Source organism: Gymnogyps californianus, chromosome 5 (assembly GCF_018139145.2).
Source record: "Gymnogyps californianus isolate 813 chromosome 5, ASM1813914v2, whole genome shotgun sequence".
In the NCBI taxonomy this organism is placed as follows: domain Eukaryota; kingdom Metazoa; phylum Chordata; class Aves; order Accipitriformes; family Cathartidae; genus Gymnogyps; species Gymnogyps californianus.
The window spans coordinates 12,985,034-12,998,904 of record NC_059475.1 but is presented as its reverse complement, the minus strand read 5'-3'; the positions used below and the strand labels follow the sequence as shown (position 1 = coordinate 12,998,904).

At 44.4% G+C, this 13,871-nt stretch overlaps 1 protein-coding gene across 1 annotated transcript in view; it reads right to left on the bottom strand.

The window, feature by feature from the left end:
- SCUBE2 (signal peptide, CUB domain and EGF like domain containing 2) overlaps positions 1–12,162 on the bottom strand; it is a 43,175-nt gene extending 31,013 nt beyond the window's left edge. Inside the window, exons 1-5 of the mRNA XM_050898177.1 lie at positions 12,044–12,162; positions 11,223–11,236; positions 9,545–9,667; positions 8,976–9,101; positions 5,534–5,668 (exon numbers count right to left, since the gene is read on the bottom strand). Of these exons, the coding sequence (XP_050754134.1) occupies positions 5,534–5,668; positions 8,976–9,101; positions 9,545–9,667; positions 11,223–11,236; positions 12,044–12,162 (517 nt within the window). The remainder of the gene's footprint in view (positions 1–5,533; positions 5,669–8,975; positions 9,102–9,544; positions 9,668–11,222; positions 11,237–12,043) is intronic.
- Between the last annotated feature and the right edge of the window lie 1,709 nt (positions 12,163–13,871).

The following is a 13,871-nucleotide window of genomic DNA, read 5'->3' as shown; positions in this document are numbered from 1 at the left end:
CATCTACATTCTCATCCAATGCTCTCACTTTATACCAATGTTTATAAAACCTCCTCATTTCTTTTATAAAAATTGCAAAGCGGCTGATACCTGGCAAGATCAAAGCCTAAAGTGAAGTTCTTATTTCCCTGCTTAAAAAAGCAGCCACCAGACACAGGAATGTCTAGGCCAACAGTCACAAAAGTCATCCCTGTTTCAATTACTGGCCTACAAAGCAGATTCCTGAAGTTATAACCTACCTCAGCAGTGACCAAGTAGTGACCAGGCAGACATGCAGATTGTACATATGCTGTATGTCAATTCTCTTTTTCATTAACCATTTTGTTTTCATTTTTTTTCTGATTTCAATAAATACCTCCCAAAATAACCCCACTGGGGATTATCACAGTGTTCTCTATTTCTGCACACCTTCCCAGCTGGACAGAATTTAGTGCCAGTGCCTGCTTTAACCAAATGAAAAAGCACTAGTGACACTAGTGACTTTCTTCCTTTTGGTGCACCTCCTAAAAACATCCTGTCATTTTTGTCTTTGACAATTACAAGCTGTTCATGCACCAGCACTCAATGATTGCCCAAGTTTCTTGTCTGGCCTTTTCAAAAAGTTAAAGTCAATTAAACAGGGAGGAATTGTTCCTAGAATTATTGTAAAAACTTCTTTCACCTTGCCCCATGGTTCAGCTAAATCAATGCCTTTGCCAAGATGGTGACACAATTTGTACACACACAACTTAAAACTACACAGCAGCTGGCTGAGTTATCAAATGGGATCATTAGACCAAATTAAAAGAATAGTTTTTCTTCTAACAGTACACCACAGATTTTTGCTGAAGTCTTCTACAGTGCTACAAAATAGGGAGAGAAGACAACTAACTGCTCTCCTCAGGTATATGGAGAACACACCTTTGCCATCAAATTCTCTGCCTTGGTGCATTTGGCTTTTATAAGACGTGTTACACCAAAATGCTCTTTCTTCTTGGTGAGAACACTTCATTTGAGAAGAGTAAGTGGAGCATACTTTAGTTGCAAGGGCTTATCCCACATTACCTCAGTGAACTTCTACCGAGTTGAGCAGATGCACAATCAGAGAGAGAATGAAAAGGGTGACCATGTTGGTAAAAAGGGATTGTGTGAACGATTCCACACCCTATCTATTTTTTAAACTTACACAGCCCTTTCTGCAACCTTATTACTAAATGAAACAAAAACACTGTATTGGCAAGCAGAGGTCAGCTCGTCACCATTATTCCACTACACTTCAATTAGGTCCTTGCTCTGCACACAACTATTCTTGTCATCTGAAGCACAAGCTACAGTACCCTTTGTCTATTAAGACAGCTTTAAGCAACAAAAAAATGGATATTGCAGAGCCTAGGTTATTCTGCTCTACTGGCTTTTTGATTCCTTTCCCACAGTGAGAACTCTGTACAAGTCTAACAAGACACTGACACTTCAAATCCTGCAGCACACAGACACAGCCCAAAGAGCCCACATGAAAGCTGTCATCCATTATTGTGCTGTCAGTCAAGGAACGAGACAACCTATGAGGCCACAAATTAGCTTCATTAACTCTTGTGTTTTTGTGACATTTCTGTTCTTAAGCATGCAATATGATTTGGTCTGTTAGCTCAGAGGTGTTAGAAAGCATCAACAGAATTAGCAGCTTAGTCTCTGTTAACAAAGTTACTCTTTGTTCTCTATTGAGCTACCAAAGGGGAAACTGTTCAAGCAGGTACTTCGGTAAAGTTCACCGACATCAGACAAATGGTTTAAATGCTCAGTTTGGGATTGCTCAATTCTGAGTGAGCAGAATTCAATCAGGTCTCCACAGAAAGCTAAAACTGCACTTCCCAAACCAGGGCACATTTTAATTACAAAGTACCCATTGCATAACAAGGTACATGACCAAACCCACCAAAATCTAGCTGACCCAAAAGACAGCGTTTCATAGAATATACATACATTCACACATTCTAGCATTTACTATGAAGCTGCTGCTTGTTTCCAAAGGTCGTAGAAGATTTCTACTCAGCCCCATTCTATAAGGTTGTATTAAAAAAATGTCTGTAAAACCATAAATGCTGTGTGACTGCAAACTCCTTCATGGACACAAAGTCTCCCAAGTCACATTGTTCCAGAGCTGTTGCAATTGCAGAATGTGCTCCAGAACCAAACTCCAAACAAATTTTGGTCAAATCCCACCACATGCTTCCCAGACACACAATTTCTCTTGCAGAAGACCCTGCCCTACTGACACACAAGTGTCTTGGGATGGATGAGTCTCTTGATCGCCACACTCACAGCCGAGACAGCTGAATCCAGTGCCTGCCTGGCCTAGCAGACCACAAGCCAGATGAGTTCTTTTTGATGACTGGACCTTCACAAAGTTACCCAGCAAACTTCAGTGAGATCTGAGCACTCCTGTCACTGGCAAGACACATGCAAAAAGCTAGCACAGTATTTCCCTATCAAGTCACGTTAAATTAATCTCTTACATGTATGATCTGTGTTTAAATCTTTGTCTTTTTTATACAGAAGATGTAGGGACATCACCAGCAATCTGCTAAGAATGTTAAGGCTCCATTTAGGACACATTCAAACAGGCGCTCAATAGGACAGAGGGAGAGGATGCAACTGTACAAAGACCTACCAGAGATTCTCAGAGGCACCCTCTAAGAGCCAAATGGTGAGGAGCATCAGCACCGCCAGCAGAACAGGACATCCCAGGAACGCTTTAGTCTTTTTTCATGCTCTCTACACCCTTGTGTTAAGGCAACTTTTTCCAAAAAACTTTCTAGTTATCACTGTTCTCCACAGTCAGAAGGACTCTAAGAGCAACAGCTGAGATGGTCCCCTGCGTACGAGCTTTCAGTCCACACAGTGATTTCAAATGTGGCTTTCATCTTGCAGGTCCAATTCATTCCCATTGATTCAGCCCAACAAGTAGATAGCTATGACTGTGAAATACCACAAGGGAGAGTAGCAAGATTTGTCATTCATAGCAATAGCAACCACAAGATGTACTACATATTTACTCATGAAAAACTCTGTTTTCCTTCAAATTTTTGTATTCTCTAACGTGGAGCAAGTTAAGCACAGAAACAAGCTACACGTGCATGGCTGCCCTGCCAGCTACTGTAACAGCCTCCCAAAGTAAATCCATTCTCCCACATATAGATGAAGAAGAGCTCATTCAGAGCAGACAGCCAAGGAAAAAAACAGGATTATGCACAACTTCCTGAGACACTCTGAGTTCCTGTGGCTTAAGCAGGGGCTAGGCAGAACCATCAAGCCCCTCAGAGCACCCCTGTGCTTCAGACCAACACAGTCATATCAGATGAAAAAAGTCAACTTTAATTATCAAACTGTCCTCTAATAGCTACCTGACCTTCAGTCCCACGTCACAGTAGGTGACAGGGAACCTAGAGGATAATTGCACATAGACTTGGAAGGGCAGATGACTCTTAGGCTCCTCTGTTACACCAGTCATCAGGAGGAATACAACAGCCCCAAGCCTCTCTATGTCTCCTATCTCAACTCCAGTTCACTCTTTTCCTGTGTATGTAAAGGCCAGCATTGCAGACCACTAGGAAGGTCTCTCAAGCATTAAAGTATGCACTCTCTTAACTGGGCTGGGAGACAGGGAAGGAAATACTCCCTTATATCACAGATAAGAAGCAAAACTGAATAGATGGTCTAGGCTATAGGTGCCAAATGCTGTTTCGATCAATGCTGTGAGGTCTCAAAAGAGAACTAATCAAGTATATACACTGAGACACGCATACACAAGGCAGAGAATAGAAGGCCTAGCGACGAGCACAAAAGCAGAGAACAAAGTGAGGGGAAAGATAAAGCAATGAGATCTGGCTTACAACAGATCTGCCCACCCAAGGGAAAAAAAAAAAAAAAAAGTGGGGAATCCTGTGGAGCACTTCTTCACAGCAACAGGAGGGACGTGGGAGGGAAACAGTCACAGCATGATAATCTGAAAAAATGGCTTTTAAAGAAAACAAAACAAAACTATTCTGTATTTTAGTATGAAGAAAAAAAGCATTTCAGGCAAAAACAGTTAGGGTTTTTTTCTTAACACTGGTTTCCATAAAAATACATTTTATTTAGTAGTTTTTAGGAAAAAATGCATCTTTTCTCCTCTTGCTTTTCTTTTTCAAAGAAAAAAAAAAAAGACTAAATTAAGTGGAAATTTGGTATTATGGAAAACAGGCCTTTTTTGCCAAAAAGCTAAAAGAAATTAACTGCATCTTTAAAAATAAGAGAACAGAGGTAGAATTCCAAATGTACAATTTAGGGAACAAATATTAATGACAGGAAATGCTGCTGCTGTTAGTTCAGGAGAGAAGGTACTCAAGTAGCAGCAAGTAAGAATAAAAAGAGCTGGAAGTTTTTCCTCCCTTGGCATCGGACAAGACAAGGAGTTCAAGCAATTGATTTTCATCCTTAGATTCATCATCCATGCACACACACAAACACACATCACTGCGAGCAAGGCAACATGAAGGGAAATGCCTTGCCCCACCACTGCAGCCTTCCTGCTTGTCCCCATTCCTGGCTCAGCTCCTGCAGTGGCAAGCTGAGCAATGGCCTGAGAAATCACCATGCATCAGCAGACCCCCATAAGACCAAGCCCAGTACCAGAGAAACTGAGAATACAAATTCTTAATTCAAACAAAAGATCAATTCAGCTACATCAGATGACAGCCACCTCAGCGCACTCATCTGTGGATGGCCATATATGTCTATAAATGTTGATCTCTTCACTATGGGGATTTTTAAAGTGAGATTTGTTTATTCGTGCTCAGATTCCTCTTATAGTCATGCCAACGATAAGCCATAGATTAAAGAAAGCTTTGCAGCTTTAAATACTTCTTAGTAAGATATCCACTGTACAGTTCAATGGACAACTCCCTGATCTGAGCAACCACTTTAAAGTATTCCCTAAGGGCATCCAAAATAATTTTGTTCAATCCGATGTCTAATTAGATATCCAAGGCTCTCTGATCTCTCAAAGGTCGCTTCATAAAGGTTTCACTCAAAACAAAGAATGTGATTTGAATACCTTTGGGGCTGACAAACAGTAAATCTCTTAGCTGAAACCTAAACACTGTACAGGGAATCTAAAAGGTACCTGAAGGTAATGCAGGTATTGCCCTGTAACTAAAGCCAATGGAAATGGTCAGAACTCACTGTCCTCCAATTTGTTATCATTCCCTGGATCAGGACACAGCTTAGCTGCACAACAGAGCATAAAGGACACTGGGAGTACAGCAGTACAGCTTTTAACAAGCACAATGCTGCAGACATGCAGGTAGGATCAAAGGGGCAGAAGGGATGTAAAGTGTCTTCAAAGTTGCTTAGAAGATTCTGACACACTGTTCCTTTTAAAAGGAGTGAGGATTTCAAGATCCTTCACAGCTTTAAAAAATTCAACCTAAAAATACTTTTGAAGCTGCTTTAGAGATTTTGCAGTTAGCTTCTGTCAAAAACTCCTGCTTGGTGCCTGGAGGGAAGCAGCCAGTACCTTCTGAGCGGTGGATGCACGTATGCTGGTTATCACTTAGAAAGAACCCTTCCTTACAGCGACATTCATAGCTCCCCACAGTGTTGACACAAATGTGCTGGCAACCACCGTTGTTGAACATGCATTCATCTGTATCTGAAACAGAGAGAGAGAGAGAGAGAGAGATCAGCTTTGTACTAACACCGGTACACTCATATTGGCAGCAGCCGCTCAATATGCAGTACAGACAGACATCTACTCGGCACGTAACCACCCAGGCAGCTTAGACACCTCAGGCTAGCCTGTTGTTGTTGTGCTGTCACCCTTGGGAAAGCATATTTTTGCTGCTGCTCTTCCCCTGTTCACAGTTTGCCCAATCAGTCACAGCTGTCACAAAGTCAAAGCTCCCAAGAAATGCTGGGCAACTAACCAGAGTTACTGGTTACAACTAAGGCAGAGTAGCCTCGGTAGATCCAGAAGCAGGGCTCCACACTCCACCTCTGTGAACGTAATCTGCCTCTCAGTGCAGCTGGATAGTACTACCACTCAGGAGCCTAGCACATTTACATCTAGGTTGAGCATCCATACATGGTTCTGACTTGCCCAGTGGGACGCAACTTTGGCTCCAAACTCATCCAAGCTATAAAAGGTGTTTTTCCAGAAAGCTCCCGATTCTGAAGCAAAGGTGGAACAAGAAAAATACAAACCTCAAAATCAATTTAGCTTAAAACCTATCCCCCGCTCCTTACTTTCACTCTAGCTAGAATTCACACATGAAATCTGTTCTGATGCTCAGTTTGATTTATTATCCTCCTCCCTCAACTCTAGGTCATCACCACTTACCATCAAGGCTGCTGCTGTGTTGCCTGACTGCAGTCAGGGACAAGAGCAGAAGTTCTGGAAATAGTTTTAATGTTGATTTTGCAATATTCAGAGCTTCAGCAATACCAGAGAATATAGAAAGGCTCTGCTTGCAAGATAACCAAGAGAAACAGAGTAGAAAAACTTCAGCTAAGCCTCTGAACAACAGGATGCTCATCCCAACCTCCAATTCTTTGGAATCTTATCCCTTAATAAGCACAGGTTTTTGTAACCACTACCAGCAAAGAATTTTCCTACTCTAATTTTCAGAAATGCCAATTTGAACAGGAAGTAAAAATGCTCAGTCCCCTAAAAAACAGGAAAAAAAGTTGCTGAGGCAAAGCACTGGTCTCGTTTGCAAATTCATATGGAACATCATGTTTGCTCCCTGTTCTGTTCATTGTTCCTGTGCTAATAGTACAATGTTTTTAATTTAACACTGTAGCATTTCTGGCATAAAACAGCTGTCTTCTAAAAAAGGAGAAAGAGAAAGGCTTTTAGTAAGAAGCATAACATAGTATTACAACAGATTTAATTTCTACTGAAGGCAATGAGTAAGCCAATTGGATGCAAAAGAATGTGACCTGCTGTAGCAAAAAGAGCGGCTGACATATCTCCATCACAGAGAAGCTGAGTGTTTTAGAGTTCTACAGTGATGTGAATGTGCAAACAATCATGAATAAACAGCCACCATGAGTCTTTAGTACTACAGATTTGAACTCCAGCAGATGTCTCTGTCTTACAGACCTTGGAAAGCTTTCAAAAAAATCATCTCTTTCCAACAAGTAATTGTCTATTTGGCTTAAACCCAGGCACAGAGCCGAGATCTTCAAAAATAAGGGTGAGAGGAGGGCAACCCTGGCATGAACAAAGTAAATAAACAGATTAAGAGAAGATGTGATCCAATTTGCTGCATGCCAAAATATTTATTTAACATTTACATCACATCTCAAAATTGGCAGGTCAGTGGTAAAAACTTCATTGTACGTCAACGACATTTTATTTTATTTTAAAAAGTCTGCCATGCAATACTGAGCAGCTTCCTAGTAACGTAGCAGGTGGTAGATTTTGGTCTAAGTTATGTCTAGGTCTTACTGATCACAAACAAGTCAGCTGAAGTATGGTCTAGAGGGGCTAGTGGATACAAAGAGTGGATACAAATACACCCTTTGGTAGCACTGTAAGAGGCAATGTGTTCGGTCACATTCAGCCCTTCATGGTAACCTTAACTGAACTCCACTGTGTGTTTACACAAGTGCACTAGAGAAAAATAAGATGGCCATCCTATTATTTTGAAGTATCAGCAGATATTTTGCTTCCCTCTCTACTTTCTTCTGTGAAATACTTGGAACTTAGTGACTTCAATCTCTCCTCCACTTACACTGTAACAAAATTAATCTGTAGGCAGGCACCAGGTTCCCAGCAGGTAAAACCCAACACAATCCCACTGGAAACTCCAGAGCTTTTCTGATTTTTCCCAGCAGAAGATACGGCCTAGGGATGGTCTGATCCCCCACCTGATATGTCATATACACTAGTGGGAAGTACCCCAGCCAAGCTAACTACAATCTTAAAATTATGCTGTGAGAGCAAGTCTCCCTCTGACTGACATGGGCATGGAAGCCTGCTCGGGCACATCCACACTCAGTGCAGCAGAAGAGAAAAACTGAGCCATCTCTGAAAAAGTAAATGGGACAGGTATCAGCGCAGGGCAGAGCCACACAGGGTACCCAGCATGGGTCCTGGAAGCAGGACAGCTTCCTCAACATGAGGCTCTGTCCCAGGGAAATAACACCGGCAGCATACCACACTGCCAACAGGCTGGCAACTCATTCACTAGTGTACACTGCTGCACTGTGTGCTGAAGAACACTATCACAGTAAAACCACAAGGTCTTGTTACCCATTTTTCAAGATCTTCACCTCCTGGAGCACAAAAAGAAGGAAACTATCGAGGTTTTACAAAAGAAAAGAAAAAGAGGGTGAGAGAGAGTGTGTGTGCGTGCAGGGTCAAGGGAGCATTGCCAAGATTGAACACGTTTCCAGAGTTGCGTACTTTGCTTCACACTAACCACCCAGGGAAACTCCAAGCATTTGGCTTAGTCCCTCTATACTTCAATGGCCTCTATCATATACAGCTAGTGCACACTCCTAATTGTCCTTTCCTTACAGCTTTCATGTCAGGAAGTACTCAGACACAGTAAGAGTGAGAAGCCCACACCTTATAGATGTATGAGAGAGAAGATTTCTAAGCCTGGAAACACACCTGAGAACTGATCTTAAACTAACTTTGGAACAGAAAAGACAATGATAGCACATATTCTTTTACATAAACTCATTTAGCGTAATAATAGATGGCACTTCACACATTTTAACGCAAAGCACTTAACAGAAATGTAGCACAATTATCCTCTTCGTTTACAGAGGTGCAAAGAGCCGCACCGGGATGGTACATCAGTACCTGGAATTCCTTAGTCCCATATGTAACATTCTTCTCTAGCTGAGCTGATTCAGCCCAACAGATCGTCATGCATTTCCCATGGATGCAGTTAAAGGGTTATGTTAGCATCACCACTCACAATGTTCATGAACACACTTCTTACCCAGGCAGTTGTGGCCATCATGAGCCAACATAAAGCCATCATAGCAAGTACAGCGGTAATTTCCTGGAATGTTGAAACACTCATGAACGCAGCCTCCATTGAAGTCGTTATCACATTCATCAATGTCTAAGGAATAAAGCAAAAGTCGACGTGATGGATGCTTGCTTGAGTGTTATAGACAGTTAGAGATGCAACTGTTCAAATGTGAGCAGCAACTGCTGTCCAAAATCATCATTGTCCTGCAAATAGACTATACTTAACACATTACTTGCTGAATGTTTCTAAAGAGTAACAAAATGCCCTGAGATTCCTGTGTAGCTTTACCTTACAGTTTTTAAGGCTGCTGGTTAAACAACAAACTAATTATTAGACCAAGTGATATTACTAGGTAAAAAGCCATGCAATCTGCTTGCCTTTGATTTTGTAAACAAGGAGTAAATCAGGTGAAGAAACAATGACTATTTTGATTTAAAATCATCCTCCATATTCTAAGCCATTATTTTTAATGGCTCTATCTTAGAAATACCTCATGCTGACACAGGCAGAGCATAGTGCTTCCATCACTTTACCTTCACATTTCTTCCCTTCGCCAGTGTAGCCCACTTTGCACGTGCACTTGTAGAGCTTCGGGGTATTTTGACAAATAGCATCTGAGTGGCAGTCATCAAGCCCCAGGGCACATTCATCCACATCTGTGAAAAGACAAGATTCAGAAGGTGGAGAAGAACAGGGCATGTCTCCCGTACACATCACTGACAAGATGATGTAAGGCTGACCACCTGTTTGTGGTGCGTACGTGCATATTATATGTATTTCTGAGTCGGGACAGAAACACACAGAGACCGTATCTAAACGTAAGTTTGTATAATGCTCTACCTGCATATAGATGTATTTGTATGCAATTCAGATAAGCTTGTGTTAAGCTTTTGTACTCACTTATAAACACATCCAAAATAACCTATTATGGGCTAGATCCTCCGTGAGATTTAGCTGACAGTTTTACAGAGATTCATTAGAGACTGTTAATCCTTCTAGTTAACAAAAACCAGTTATTGAAGGAGTTCTCGATCACATCCGTGACATCACCCTCAGGAAGTCCAATGATTTTTAAACTAAGAAGGGGAGTTTACAGAAATGTACTTTCAAAGTCACCACCAGCATGTTAAAAGACTGACTTACCATTAAACAGATGTATAATTTATAAATCATGCCAATTTTTTTAATACAAGAATAGTATCTGGTGAGCAGCATTGCCAAATCACCTGGCCAGCCATCACAAAGCACAGCATACTGAAGCAAAATATCCAGGTGGAAACTTCAGAGTAGAGGAAATGAGGAGAAAGGGAAACACCAACAGGAGGAAGTCCTGGAGACGAAGAAGTGTAGACAGAAGAAGAGGAAGAAAAGTTATGGGCAGCAGAAGACATCAGCAGTTCTTCATACAGCAGAAGAGAATTCAACCACAGAAACAGGAAGATTTCCAGCAATTGGCTAAAAGGAAGAATTGCAGAAGCAGCACCCTACATAGGTACAGAAAGTGATAAAATAACAGGATGAATTCCTGGAGTATCAGCAGAAGGCGACTACTTAAATAGTCAGCCACTTTTTATAGTGGGGATCACTTTCTAACAGGGAATTTCAGCCAGCACCTCTCCCATTCACAATTATAGCATTCATCTCTGGTTTTTTTCTTTTTTTTTTCCCCCCAATCACAAAATATGGCTGTAGGTACTGCAGCAGTTGCCAACTTCAGAAAGTATTCATGTAGTTTTAACTCCTAATGGCATTTGGCAGCGGGAAACAAGGCAAAGAGCCAGTGCTACAGCAGCAGTGCTCTCCTGGCTCTCAGGTGCATACAGAACCGGTAACAGCAATGGGGTCCTCAGATACTACCGCCAGAAAGCAAGGGGAAGGTGAAAAACAGCTGGAGAGAGCAGCAAAATCCGTCTCCTCTCAAAGCAGAAAAGTCAAGCCATTAAAAAATAGGGGAAGCAGTGAATTGAGGGAGCAAGTTATGCCAGGAGGGGTGCAGGGAATTGCTGAGGGGCCTCCAGCTAGTGGGATTCAGGTAGATGTTGCAGGAGGAAAGGATGGGTAGGGAATGAAGGACAGTGGGCACAAAGAAGGATTAGCCACGTGTGCTGGCTGCATACCCCCTGCACGGCAAGCTCTCCCCTTCCCAGCTTGGGGCCAGGGAGGCAGTGGGACACACCTGCCCCGGCAAGGCGGGTCCCCAAAAACACACACCAGGGAGGGGGCTTCTTTCAAAGCTATGGCACAGAGACGTCAACTAGATCTCATGCTAGCGGCAAAACAGCCATTCTGCTATTTTATTTTTACACTAATCCTCTGTGGTCTGCAGCACACAGGGAAGAACAGCAGCAAAAAACCCCAGCATTAATGTATACAGAAGCATGGAAAAGAGGGCTAGAAAAAAAAACACTAGGCACAGGGAGCGAGATTTCCTCATGCAGTGACAGCAGCCTGAGCTGAAGAGAGACCCTGGAGGAGGGAGACTGTGAGCAAACATCACAGCCTTAAACTTGGCAGCAAGGCGGACACAGAGGAGGCTGCAGGAAGAATTACTGGGTTTATTCCTCGGCGACCAAAGTCAGATTAAGCCATGACAGACGCAGAGTTTACTTCCCCGCTCCTTCGGCAAAGGTGAGACGTTAACCAGGTGCCCTACCCCTCGGGGGTCAGCCCTGCTCCCAGACGAGACCGCCTGGAAACCGGCATTTGAAAGTCACCAGCGGTGCCTGCAGCGCCCCGCGAGGAGCGACACCCCCCCCCCCCCCCCCCCCCCCCCCCCCCCCCCCCCCCGCTTCGGTAACGGTCCCCCGCTCGCCCCACCAACGGCCGCACCTCGCCGCGGTAACGGCCGCCGCTCGCCAACGGCCTCCTCCCGCCGCCCGCCCGCCCAACCCGGGTGCTGGCCCCCGGCAGCGATGGCCAGGCGCCCCGAGGCGAAAGCCGCCCGCCGGGGCGCCGGGACCGCCAGGTGCCCCGCGGGGGGCGGGGGGGGGGAGCCGCTGTCCAGGGCTGAAGGCGAGCCGGCGGCGCGGCACTCACCGGGCAGGGGCAGGGCGGCCGGGGCGCCCGGCGCGGGCAGCAGCAGGAGCAGGAGCAGCAGCAGCAGCGCCCGCGCCCGCGCCCCCGCCGCGCCGCGGCGGCCGCCGGACCCCATCGATGGCGCTGCGGCGGCGGCTGCTGCGCTGCTGCTGCTGCTGCCGCCGCCGGGCGGGAGGAGTCTGCGGGCGGCTGGCCCGCCTCGCACTGACAGCGGGCGCGGGGCGGCGGGGCGCGGCGGCGAGGGCTGGGCGGGCCTCCCCTGCCCGGGCCTCCCTGCGGGCCCCGCTGCCCCCGCGGGCCGCCCGGCAGCACCCAGACGCGATGAGCGCACCCCCCTGCACGCGAACCGCCCCATCCCACATTAAAACCCTCCATCAACCGCACCAGTGCACCCACCCCCGGCACCGGCGTTCAAACACCTGCACAACACCCTAAACACAGATGTCCCGGAGAGCCGATGCTTCCTGAAGGTACACAAAATACCTCACACGCAGACTGTGGGTGCCAGCGGCAAGTATATTTGAACCGGTGCTCCCCTCTCTGGAGCGGCCCATAAAACGGTCTCTTTCTAGTAGAGACAAGCCCATGCAAAGATCCCGTATGCCTGCATCCTGTCACAACCCATATATACACGATTCATTCCAGCCTTGCTTGCGTTTCTTCAAAAAGACAGTCTTACAATTTTTACCAAGTAATTACACCCCACTGCAGCACGTGAAGTCCCCGTCTGAAGGCTGTCCCAGAAGCCACACATCACACCACCACCCCCCCATGCCCATCCCACCTCCTTTCCCAGCCAGGGATTTCTCACAGGGGTCCTTCCTTCAGCAGGTAAAGTGGCCTATCCATTATTCACTGAAATCATAATTTCCTAAACGTTGTTTGACCTTTCAGGGTGCAAGCGAAAGCAGGCAGTATTCTTTTCCACCCCTCCCTCCCATCCCCATTTCGCTGCCTTTTCTCTTTTGTTTTGTTCCGTGAGAAATACCAAGCTATCTCTAGTTGTAAGGGTGGTTTATACACATTAGTGAATCTTCAGAGTGAAACTCTCCCTCAGTCTTTGTCTTTGTTTCCTTAATGGTAGCTATAAATTACCACTTTCCCTTCTCACTGGAGCATCAGGCTTCATTGCTTTTGAAATGATCAAAGTTATTCTCTTTTAAAATCCAATGAGAAACAACCTATTGTACCTCCTGGACGGTTTCAGTCTTAGTCAAACTCATCTATAAATGCATAAAGCTGCTCATTAAACACTCCAAGGATTCTCCAGCCCAGCACCATACCCCAAGCCTGCCCTTACCAACAGAAAGTAATAAATGAATGAAGACTTTCTCGACAGTTTCCATGATCTCATGAATAAACAATCATACTTATGATGGGAATTTGCACATCCACACACCTCTCATCTGGGGATATCAGTCAAGGTGTCTCTACAAACAATTCTCCCAAATGCACGTGACTACAAGCTACCTCACAGAAAAGCTGTTACATATTTCAGACACTTTCCAGTCAAGGTTCCTCAATGAACTTGACCAATATTAATTTAATTAAAATTCATCACAAGATTTGACAAAAGACATAAAATCTACATATGAAGAGTGTAGCAGAAAAAACAGTAAGAGACACTGAAGAGCTACATACCCAAACAACTAAAGCTTTCTGAGACACAGTAAAAGCAAAGCATCTTATTTACTTCTGTAAACTAAAATATAAAGTGAAACATAAATATTTGGGAATGCCTGAGTTAGATCAAAAGATCTCAAACACAGCTTGGAAAACAAACAGGAACAATATTAAATTTATCTTAGTTAATGAAACCATTTC